At 45.0% G+C, this 12,239-nt stretch overlaps 1 protein-coding gene across 3 annotated transcripts in view; it reads left to right on the top strand.

Moving 5' to 3' along the window:
- Positions 1-12,239, top strand: part of LOC144609981 (rho GTPase-activating protein 22-like) — a 343,649-nt gene that overhangs the window by 281,674 nt on the left and 49,736 nt on the right. For all 3 annotated transcript variants that reach the window (XM_078428396.1, XM_078428395.1, XM_078428397.1), the window contains one exon: positions 383-511. In XM_078428396.1, the coding sequence (XP_078284522.1) occupies positions 383-511 (129 nt within the window). The remainder of the gene's footprint in view (positions 1-382; positions 512-12,239) is intronic.

Below are 12,239 nucleotides of genomic sequence, written 5' to 3'. Positions count from 1 at the left end.
CCCATTCCTTCTCTCCAGAGATGCTACCTGACCCGCTGAGTTACTCCAGCATTTTGTGTCTATCTAAGGATGGGAGATGCCTCATCTGCCTCCCTTTTGTTTCCATCTGACCTGGAGCCTTTGTCACTGATCCCAGGAGGCAACTCTTGGGCAACCTATTTGATTCCCATTCCTTCTCTCCTGAAATGCTGCCTGACCCGCTGAATTACTCCAGCAATTTGTGTCTACCATTGATTCCCCGCACTGACTCGTTAACATACCCTTTAAGAAGGAAACGCTTTGACCTCCTGGCGAATGAGGCAGTCATCGTTTTATGTGCAACATTGCCGTCAGTCTAGCGGCAATTGATTCACGTGTTTACTCTCCTGTTCCCTTGTTCTAGGGGGTGTTGGGGACCGGGACCGGATGGCTGTGAATCACGAAGCATTCCTCCTCATGGCAAACTCCCAGAACGACATGGAGGACTGGGTCAAGGCCATTAGACGAGTGATATGGGCTCCATTTGGCGGAGGTACTCCATTGTTATGTGTACTAAGTGCCAGTACAAAACCTGATTATTTGCTGCACTAGGTTTACTAAAGGGGGAGTGGATGCTAATCTCTGGGGAAATAATGATGAGTCTTTATTGTCACATGCATCGAGGTACGGTGAAATGCTTTTTTTCCCCCATGGTGGACCTCACCTAGGCAGCAGTACACAAGATGTGTAGGAGAATAACTCCAGATGCTGGTTCAAATTGAAGGTAGACACAAAATGCTGGAGCAACTCAGCGGGTCAGGCAGCATCTCAGGAGAGAAGCTCTGAAGAAGGGTCTCGACCCGAAACGTCACCCATTCCTTCTCTCCTGAGATGCTGCCTGACCCGCTGAGTTTCTCCAGCATTTTCTGTCTACCTAGGCAGTACACAAGTTCTGCAGGTTTTGGCGCCGGTACAAAGGTTCAACGGACAATCCTATCTACTGTTTGCTGCCGCACATGACAGCAGGCACTCCCCTCCTCTGCTGGGTCCCCCCTTTATTCCAGGCAACTCCGCCACACCCCCACCCCCCCCCCCCCCCCCCACACCCTCTTGCCAGGTTCCCCATCATTCTCAACCCCCACCTGCTGGGTTCCCGTCGGTCCCACCACCCCCCCTCCCCGCTGGTTCCCCCCTTTGTTCTCATCGGCCCCAACCGCCGGGTACCGCACCCTTCTCGACGCACCCCCCCCTTCCCCGCCTGTCTCCCCGTAGTTATCGGTGGAATTACACTCACATTGTGACTCTGTTCCCTATTCTGCATCGTGAAACCTCCATCTAGATTCCACTGCCCTTGTATAAGTACTGAAGATTGGACAAAACCCAGTTTTCACATACTCAAAACAGAGATTGCCCCCTTGAATTAAAGAAATGTTATCGTCAGATTTGTTTTTAGATTTAGAGATACAGCGCAGAAACAGGCCCTTCGGCCCACCGGGTCCGCGCCGCCCAGCGATCCCCGCACACTAACACTATCCTACCACATTAACACTATCCTACACCCACTAGGGACAATTTTTACATTTGCCCAGACAATTAACCTACATACCTGTACGTCTTTTTCTCCCCTTCCAAAAAAGACTCAGGAAACGGGTACCTGAGTCACTTTGACGTGTGGCAAAATGCAGCGAAAAGTTTTTGGTGTGCTCTGTTAAACAATGTTAGTTACTAGCTCCCCTGGCACTGAAGTACATTAACATTTATATTAAAATGGAATAGGGCCAATTATAGTATTTGCCCTCACTAAACAGGCCTACTATATTATGAAGTCCATATGGCCAATAAAGTTAATTAATTATTGCTAAAAAGCACTGCAAATGTAATGAGAATTTACTTTACTTTGTTTAGAGAAATTATTCCCAACTCACTGCGAGCAACAATTCTTGAGATATCCAGACTCTTGTAAAATACAATATGATTCTCAAAGTCCCTTTGAAAGATTAAAGTGAGAACAGCAGACCATTATTATAAATCCTGGCATCCGAACCTTTAAGTTAAGATTACATTGATTATTCAGATGGAAAAGTAAGGCTTTTGATCTGTTATATTATCTTTTTAATGAACATCCTCTTTCACGGCTAAAAGATGTTTTAAAACGTGAGCTTCATTGTCATCGTAGTACTGCCACTTGCTTCTGCAACACTAACTGGAACCAAGTGCATATGTTTATGGATAGATTTACTAATCACTGCTTTACAGTGTTGGGAATCTGAACTGCCTAACTGATTTTACATTAAGATCGAATCAACATAATTTCTATATCAAACTCTTTAAACAGACTAGAATTTTACTGACCATATATCATGTACAGTCATGAACGGATGTAGTGCATAGTTCTGGATATTGATTTTCACCAATGCTCACGAAAAAAAAACCTGATGGGCACAGTTTGCTGATGGGCACAGTTGCATAAAGAGTGTCATGTTCACCCCAACAATTTATCAACTCACAGATTTTTCGTGATATATAAGACTTTTAAAAGACTACATCGGGTAAAAAACATTTTCTGTGATAAAATCTGACTAGAGTAATAATAATAATAATAATCCATTTATTTTATATAGCGCCTTATCACATGCTCAAAGCACTTTACAAAAACAATTAACATAGAAACAAACAGACAAACTATCCTGACGGAAAAGCGGCGAATACACAACGCCAGCGTCCTCTCACGTCAGGGTCCGGCAGTAGACATTAAAAAGCACAAGACACACAGATATAATTTTTTACACAAAACAGCCATCACAGTGATTGCTCTAGGCATACCCTCACTGTGATGGAAGGCAAAGTCTTATCTCCTCCTCATTCTTCTCCCGTGGTGCCACGAGGTGATCGAGGCTCCCAACTTTTTGAAGCCCCCACCGGGCGATGGAAAGTCCCAGGGCCGAGCCGAGCAGGCCGATGAAAGTCCTGAGCCCCCACCGGGCGATGGAAAGTGCTGCGGCCGAGCCACGCAGGGCGATGAAAGTCCTGAGCCCCCACCGGGCGATGTAAAGTGCTGCGGCCGGGCCACGCAGGGCGATGAAGGGCCTGCGGGCGGGTTGATCGTACCTCGCGCTTCGGGGCGGTCGAAGCTGCTACGGCTGGAGCTCCCAAAAGCCGGTCGCCAGCCAAGGACCTGCGAGCTCCCGATGTTGCGGTCTGCAGGGCCCACGGCCGAAGCCTCCGAGATGGTAAGTCCAGGCCCTGCGACCGGAGTCTTTGAGGTCGATCCCAGCAGGAGGCCGCCGACTCCACGATGTTAGGCCGTAGCGCGAACGGAGATACGACACGGTAAAGGTCGCATCTCCGTTGAGGAGGAGATTTGAAAAAAAGGTTTCCCCCAACCCCCCCACCACCCCCCTACATACACAGAATTAAAAATAAAACAAAACGTACATTTAACAACGACAATGACAAAAAAAAACAAAAAAAAACGGAGAGACTGCCGGTGAGCTGCAGCTGCAGAACACAGCCACGCCCCCTACATCGTGGAGTAGGCAAGAGTGTTCTCTATATTCCCTGGATTGGTGAGATTGGGCCTTTACTTCAACTCCTGGGCCCTGCTACACAGCACAACTTATTTATTCAGTAGTCGCTGTATCATTTAAGCAAAGCAATGGAGCAGCTTGTCAAGTTTTGGTTTCATAGGTGATTCGTTTAGTTTAGTTTAGAGATACAGCGCGAATACAGGTCCTTCAGCCCACCGGCTCTGCACCGGCCAGTGATCCCCGCACATTAACACTATCCTACACACACTAGGGACAATTTTTACATTTATCAAGCCAATTTACCTACATACCTGTAAGTCTTTGGACCTGTACGTACCTGTACGTCTTGGCATACCTGTACGTCTTGGCCATTCGGCCCATCAAGTCTACTCCGTCATTCAATCATGGCTGATCAATCTCTCCCTCCTAACCCCATTCTCCTGCCTTCTCATAACCCCTGATACCAGTAATAATCAAGAATCTTATCTATCTCTGCCTTAAAAATATCCATTGACTTGGCCTCCACAGCCTTTTGTGGCAAAGAATTACACAGATTCACCACCCTGTGACTAAATAAATTCTTCTTCATCTCCTTCTGTGAAGCCAAATGTAGGTTCCTTACAATCAGAGACAGGTGAATTTATTATGGGAAACAAGGAAATGGCAGACCAGTTAAATGAGTGCTTTGGTTCTGTCTTCACCAAGGAAGACACCAACAATCTCCCAGAAATACTGGGGGACTAGTGGGAGGGAGGAACTGAGGGGAATCCACATCAGTCAGGAAATGGTGTTAGGTAAACTGTTGGGACTGAAGGCAGATAAATCCCCAGGGCCTGATGGTCTGCATCCCAGAGTACTCAAGGAGGTGGCCCTAGAAATCGTGGATGCATTGGTGATCATTTTCCAATGTTCTCTCTCTTCTGGATCAGCTCCTGTGGACTGGAGAGTAGCCAATGTAATTCCACTTTTTAAGAAAGGAGGGAGAGAGAAGCCTTACATTGGTAGTGGGGAAGATGCTTGAATCGATTATTAAAGATGTTGTTATAGCGCATTTGAAAAGCAGTGACAGGATCGGTCAAAGTCAGCATGGATTTATGAAGGGGAAATCATGCTTGGCTAATCTGGAATTTTTTCAGGATGTAACAAGAAGAATGGATAATGGAGAACCAGTGGATGTGGTGTATCTGGACTTTCAAAAAGCCTTTGACAAGGTCCCACACAAGAGATTAGTGTGCAAAATTAGAGCAGACCAGAAGCAAAGAGTAGGAATTAACGGGTCCTTTTCGGAATGGCAGGCAGTGACTAGTAGGGTACCTCAAGGCTCGGTGCTGGGACCCCAGTTATTTACAATATAAATTAACAATTTAGACGAGGGAATTAAATGTGACATCTCCATGTTTGCAGATGACACAAAGCTGGGTGCCAGTGTGAGCTGCGATGAGGATGCTATGAGGCTGCAGGGTGACTTGGATAGGTTGGGTGAGTGGGCAGATGCATGGCAGATGCAGTATAATGTGGATAAATGTGAGGTTATCCATTTTGGTGGCAAGAACAGGAAGACAGATTATTATCTGAATGGTGTCAGATTAGGAAAAGGGGAGGTGTAACGAGACCTGGGTGTGCTTGTACATCAGTCACTGAAAGTAAGAATGCAGGTACAGCAGGCAGTGAAGAAAGCTAATAGCATGTTGGCCTTCATTGCGAGAGGATTTGAGTTTAGGAGCAAGGAGGTCCTACTGCAGTTGTACAGGGCCCTGGTGAGACCGCACCTGGAGTATTGTGTGCAATTTTGGTCTCCTAATTTGAGGAAGAACATTATTGCTATTGAGGGAGTGCAGCGTAGGTTCACCAGGTTAATTCCCGGGATGGCAGGACTGACATATGATGAAAGAATGGGTCGACTGGGCTTGTATTCACTGGAATTTAGAAGCATGAGAGGGGATCTTATAGAAACATATAAAATTCCTAAAGGATTGTACAGCCTATTTGCAAGAAAAATGTTCCTGATGTTGGAGGAGTCCAGGGTCACAGTTTAAGAATAAAGGGTAGTCCATTTAGGGCTGAAATTAGGACAAATTCTTCACCCAGAGAGTTGTGAATCTGTGGAATTCTCTGCCACAGAAGGCAGTGGAGGCCAATTCACTAGATGTTTTCAAGAGAGAGTTAGATTTAGCTCAGGGCTAAAGGAATCAAGGGATATGAGGAAAAAATAGGAAGAGAGTACAGATTTTAGGATGATCAGCCATGATCATATTGAATGGCGGTGCTGGCTCGAAGGTCCAAATGGCCGAATGTCCTTTAATTCTGAGGCTGTGACCTCTTGTCCTAGACTCCCCCACTAGTGGAAACATGCTCTCCACATCCACTCTATCCAAGCCTTTCACTATTTGGTCAATTTCAAATAATGAAGGGTTCACGGCATTAACAGGAAAAGATAAACTGTCCCAGGGATAATAAACAAAATGTATATTTTAATTACAGTAAGAAAAGCTGATTAAATTGTGTGTATATATATCAATGTCTGAATTGTACAGCACTTTTACATTGCACTATATTTCTATTATATTATTGTTACTGTGCAAATGTAAAGTGTTTTAGTAGGTATGATTCACTCTTTAAAAGGCAGGTTAATAACTACAGAAAACACTTTAAAGAGACTCGAATTTTACTGACCAAATATTATGTACAGTCTTCCAATGGATGTAGTGCATAGTTCTGGATATTGATTTTCATTAATACTCATGTAGGAAAAACACATTGCTGATGGGTACAGTTGCATAAAGAGTTTTACTTTCTTGCAACTATACGTCTTTCCCGCCAACCCATTGTTATCAGCGTTTGCTGCTAATCCACCTGTTCTCACCCCAATGATTTACAAGCTGCAACTCCATTACAATGCTACCTGCAGGGACAGAATGAATGAATGAATAAGTTTATTGGCCAAGTATGTGCATATAAAAGGAATGTGCCTTGGTGCTCCGCTCACAAATGACAACACAAACGTACAGTTAACAATTAAGAACAAAGCATAAACTAATATAAGTTGGTTTACATTGGTTTAAGTTGCTGTTGGTAGTAATTAGAGTCATACGACACAGATACAGGCCCTTCGGCCCACCCTATCTATGCCAACCATCAATTATTCATCCACAAAATGCTGGAGTAACTCAGCAGGTCAGGCAGCATCTCGGGAGAGAAGGAATGGGTGACGTTTCGGGTCGTGACCCTTCTTCAGTCTGAAGAAGGGTCTCGACCCGAAACGTCACCCATTCCTTCTCAGTCTGAAGAAGGGTCTCGACCCGAAACGTCACCCATTCCTTCTCTCCCGAGATGCTGCCTGACCTGCTGAGTTACTCCAGCATTTTGTGAATAAATACCTTTGATTTGTACCAGCATCTGCAGTTATTTTCTTATATCAATTATTCATCTGTACTAATTCCATTTACTAGCACCTGATCCATTGCCTCTATTCCTTAATGGTTCAGATTCACATCTCAATACTTTGTAAATATTGGGACAGTCTCCATCTTCACCACTTTCTCATGTAGTGCGTTCCAAAGCTCAGCCACCCTCTGGGTGGAAAAAAATCCTTTTACCCCCCTCTACACCTCTTCCTCCTTAACTTAAATCTATACTCTTTGGTTATAGACACATCAACCAAGGGTAAAGACTTACTGCGGTCTACCCTTCTTCTTCTTGCGTTTGAGGCAGCAGAAGTAATGAAACTGCTTCTGCTCCTGCTGTCTCTGTTTGTTGTCGTTCTGCCTGACTCAGGTCAGTTGACAGGGCTCACCATGGGGAGGTCGACAACGTGAGACCCGCTGTCTACCCTGACCATACCTCTTGATGTGATCAGGGGAAAGGGAAAATGACACCGTTGAGGTGCTGCTCACACTATGAGAATTGTATTTTGGGCACAGCTTTCTCTCAGAGGTGGTGGACTGGAAACTTAATTCCGATCTTCACTAAATGATTTTAGAAATAACAATGAGGGGGATTGTAAAGTTTGTTTATCGGCTGGATAACATTGAGCAGGCCAGGTCAGCAGGAATCCTTGGCTTGTTGATAAATTTAACCGACACCAATACCCTTTTGGATAGTCAATCTCCTTGTTATTAATGCTCCCGGGTTCGTGAGGAACCGTTTAATTCATGTGTTAATTGTAAAGATAAATGGTTATGTAGTGGGGGAGCGTAGGACTGTAAAGATCAGCATGTACTTTTCTGAGCTTTCACTTGATAAAAGCAGGTCATGTTTTTGCTTGTTGTTTCAATAGAGTATTGAACGGGATTTTCAAGAGCACTATTTTCAGCTCATCTGTTTCAAGGGCATGAAAAATGCCTGGCAAAATCTTTCAAGGATTATCTCCACGCACAATTTATGTAATGTATTTGCCAGCAAAATAACCTTGCCGCTAACTTTAGATTAGTTCAGAGATGCAGGAAACAAACCCACAGAGTCCACACCGATCATCGGTCGCCCAGTCACACTCGTTCCACGTTATCACCCTTTCTCATCCACTCCCTACATATTAGGAGCAATTTACAGAGGCCAATTTCACCTACAAAACCCCCCGCTCATCTTTGGGGATGTGGGAGGAAACCGGAGCACCCGGAGGAAACCCACGCAGTCACAGGGTAAATGTGCAAACTCCACACAGACAGCACCCGATGTCAGGGTCAAACCTGGGTGTCTGACACTTTAAGGTGGCAGCAGCTCTACCAGCTGTGTCATAGTGTTGCTGTCTATCATAAAGAGGTACTCTTTAGTCCTTAACACCGCTAACCGCAGGGCTACAGCCCGATAGCTGGAAGGTGGGATTAGGCTGGGGAGCTCATGGTACGACTAGCACTGATGTGAAGGGCTGAATGGCTTTGTGTCCTAAATATTCTGATCCAACAATTCTCTTGGTTCTGGGGATGAGCGAGTGTTGTTTGTGGTTGCAGACACGTCCGTCAGTGGGAATACTGTTTGTACTTCCATACGTGGCACAGCGGTAGAGTTGCTGCCTTACAGCGAATGCAGCGGCAGAGACCCGGGTTCCATCCTGACTACGGGCGCCGTCTGTACGGAGTTTGTACGTTCTCCCCGTGACCTGCGTGGGTTTTCACCGAGATCTTCGTTTTCCTCCCACACTCCAAAGACGTGCAGGTTTGTAGGTTAATTGGCTTGGTAAATGTAAAAATTGTCCCTAGTGGGTGTAGGATAGTGTTAATGTGCGTGGGGATCACTGGTCGGTGCGGACCCGGTGGGCCGAAGGGCCTGTTTCCGTGCTGTGTCTCTGAACTAAAAACCCAGAGCCATAATCTAGGTCAAATGCTCAGGCAGTCAATACTCCCAGAGGAAGAAGGGTCTCGACCCGAAACGTCACCCATTCCTTCTCTCCCGAGATGCTGCCTGACCTGCTGAGTTACTCCAGCATTTTGTGAATAAATCGATTTGTACCAGCATCTGCAGTTATTTTCTTATACTCCCAGAGGAGTCTCTGCCCTCACACAACACACACTTCTGTTGCACCCCTGAGGCACCACAATGGCAAGATCAAACAACAACTGACAGAGATAAAAAGGACAAGCGGACACGGGTTTTGGGATGGGGAACATCTGGAGATGTTGCCATGTATCAGTACGTTGTTGAGGAAGGATCTGCTGATTGAGGTGTTGAGTTCATCAAACAAAGTGCAACTGTTAGGAACACAGGAAAAACCAGACCATTCCTCATCAAGGGAGTTAGTTCTTTGTTTAATCAGACAGTGACTCATCAGTCTGAAGAAGGGTCTCGACCCGAAACGTCACCCATTCCTTCTCTCCCGAGATGCTGCCTGACCCGCTGAGTTACTCCAGCATTTTGTGTCTACCTTCGATTTAAACCAGCATCTGCAGTTTTTTTCCCCTACTCATTTGTACCCAAAGCCCTGGGTTCATAACCCCTGCTTGATAGCAAACCACCAGTAAGCTGTGACTGACGAAGGATCTCGACCCGAAACGTCACCCATTCCTTCTCTCCAGAGATGCTGCCTGTCCCGCTGAGTTACTCCAGCTTTTTGTGTCGATCTTCGGTTTAAACCAGCATCTGCAGTTCCTTCCGACACCATTTTATATGATGCACTCCTACCTCCCCCATCTTCCCAGTTCCTAAAGGTTCAGAGAGAATATTTGGCTGGATCTAGGAGCAACAGCAGAGGGTGAATTGGGGTGTAACAGGTTAACATGGGGGAAGGCTGGACAGAATTTCACAGTAATACTTCTTGCTTAATATCTTTAAGGCATGTGGAACAATGTGTCTGTATGGAAGCATTGATTCACAAAGGGCACAAAGGTGGCACAGCGGTAGAGTTGCTGCCATACAGCGCTTGCAGCGCCAGAGACCCAAGTTCGATCCTGACTACAGGTGCTGTCTATACGGAGTTTGTACGTTCTCCCTGTGACCCCGTGGGTTTTTTTAATGAGATCTTCGGTTTCCTCCCACACTCCAGAGACGTACTCCAGAGAGGTTAATTGGCTTGGGTTTGTATACTTGGTATAAGTGTAAATTGTCCTAAGTGTGTGTAGGCTTGTGTTAATGTGCAGGGATTGCTGGTCGGTACGGTCTCGGTGGGCCGAAGGGCCTGTTTCCTCGCTGTATCTCTAAACTAATCTGAACTGAAATTTCTGGAAGCTTCAATAATTTGCTGATGTATTAATAAAACTAATAATTATGATCTAATGGACAATGATTCTGAAATATTGTAAAAGGCATTGGCCACAGCTGGAATTGCACGAATCCCGACTAAATTCTGAAACAAGGAACTGCAGATGCTGGCTAACAAAAAAATAGACACAAAACACTGGAGTATCTCAACTGGTCAGGACCCTTCTGTAGAAGAGTCTGAAGTAGGGCCCTGACCCAAAACGTCACCTGTCCACAGATGTTACCTGACCCACTGAGTTATTTCAGCACTTTGTGTCTGTTTATGTCTGATTTCTGATTTGCTTCATACATTGCACATCAAATTTGCCATGGAAACCTTGTTTCTAAAGAAGGGAGATGCTCAATTATTTACTGAAGCAGGGACATTTATATTGGAGACACAAGAGTCTGCAGATGCTGGAATCCAGCAAAAAACAAAGTGCTGAAGGACTTGGTAGGTCAGGCAGCATCTGTGGAAAGAAATGGACAGTTCGCAAGTGATAGGAGCAGAATTAGGCCATTCGGCCCATCAAGTCTATTCAGTCATGGCTGATCTATCTTTCCCTCTGAACCCCTTTCTCCTGCCTTCTTCCCATAATCCCTGACACCCGTACTAATCAAGAATCTATCTATCTCTGCCTTAAAAAAATATCTCTTGACGGCCTCCACAGCCTTGTGTGGCAATAAATTACACAGATTCACCACCCTCAGGCTAAAGATGACGTTTCTGGTCAGGATCCTTCCACAAACCGATGGAATAGAGGGGAGATTAGGAATCGCGGAGAGTTAGTAGTGAGAGATGGCCTTTCCACTAGTTCATCAGTCTGAGGAAGGGTCCCGACCTGAAACATCATCCATTCATTTCCCTCCATTAATGCTGCCTGACCCGCTGGGTTCCTCCAATTTGTTTTTGTCCACTGGTATTTTCCTCCATTCTGTGTTCGACAGATTGCTATAATTGAAGTACACTTAACTCTAAAGTGGTGAGATAAAAATTGATTCCTCACAAGCTATCCACAGCTTAAAATCTTTCCAGACGATTATATGGATTTTTATGCATGAAGTGATCATGGAAATATAATTGAAAGTGGTTTGCAATTTATTTGGTACCACCGTTTCTGGAAGGCCACTAATAGTGTCTGACTTGACAAAGAACTGTGTGACTCTGCAGGCAATATCTAACCAGCTTGACCTATTCAATGTAGGCTACCTCTGGTTTAGCCACCATAAGGGTACTGATTGAGAATGATCAGCCATGATCACATTGAATGGCGGTGCTGGCTCAAAGGGCCGAATGGCCTCTTCCTGCACCTATTGTCTATTGTTTATTGTCTATAAAACTCCCTGTAATTAACTTGCTATAAACAGACACCTAACACCCTACAATTTAAAGAGAAACATATGGATTGTTATGTAGAAACAAGGAATTACAGATGCTGGTTTACCAAGGAAAGACGCAGAATAATTCAGTAGGTCATGCAGCATCCCTAGAGAACATGGATAGGTGACTTTTTGGGTCAGGACCCTTCTTGGGTCTGATACCTGAGATTAAGACTGAGATTGAGTCAGTCTGAAGAATGGTCTTGACCCAAAGCATCACCTATTCATGTTCTCCAGAGTTGCTGCCTGACCCGTTGAACTATTCCAGCATTCTGTGTGGGGGGGTTCTGGTTATGTGATATTTTAAGCATTCACAAATATAAATTATTTACCAAAGATAGACCCAAAGTGCTGGAGTAACTCAATGGGTCAAGCAGCTTTTCAGGAGAAAAAGGGTGGACGGGATCAGACTCAAGTCTTCAGTCTGAAGAAGGGTTCTGACCCGAAACGTCATCCATGTTTTTTCTCCATAGATGCTGCCTGACCCGCTGAGTTACTCCAAGACTTTATGTCTGTGTTCGGTTAAAAAAAAAACAGCATCTGCATTTCCTTCCTACTCACTTATTTGCCAGTAAAGTGATTAACCTTAGTGATTTTACACAAAATAATTTAAAGGCTGGAAATAAGAAACTGGCTTGTTTTCTTAGTCCTGCTGCCTTGAACCTTCTCCACAGTCCAGCGCCTTTTTATGCATCTTCCACCTTC

Source organism: Rhinoraja longicauda, chromosome 35 (genome assembly GCF_053455715.1).
Source record: "Rhinoraja longicauda isolate Sanriku21f chromosome 35, sRhiLon1.1, whole genome shotgun sequence".
Taxonomy (NCBI): domain Eukaryota; kingdom Metazoa; phylum Chordata; class Chondrichthyes; order Rajiformes; family Arhynchobatidae; genus Rhinoraja; species Rhinoraja longicauda.
This window is presented reverse-complemented; position numbering and strand designations above follow the sequence as displayed.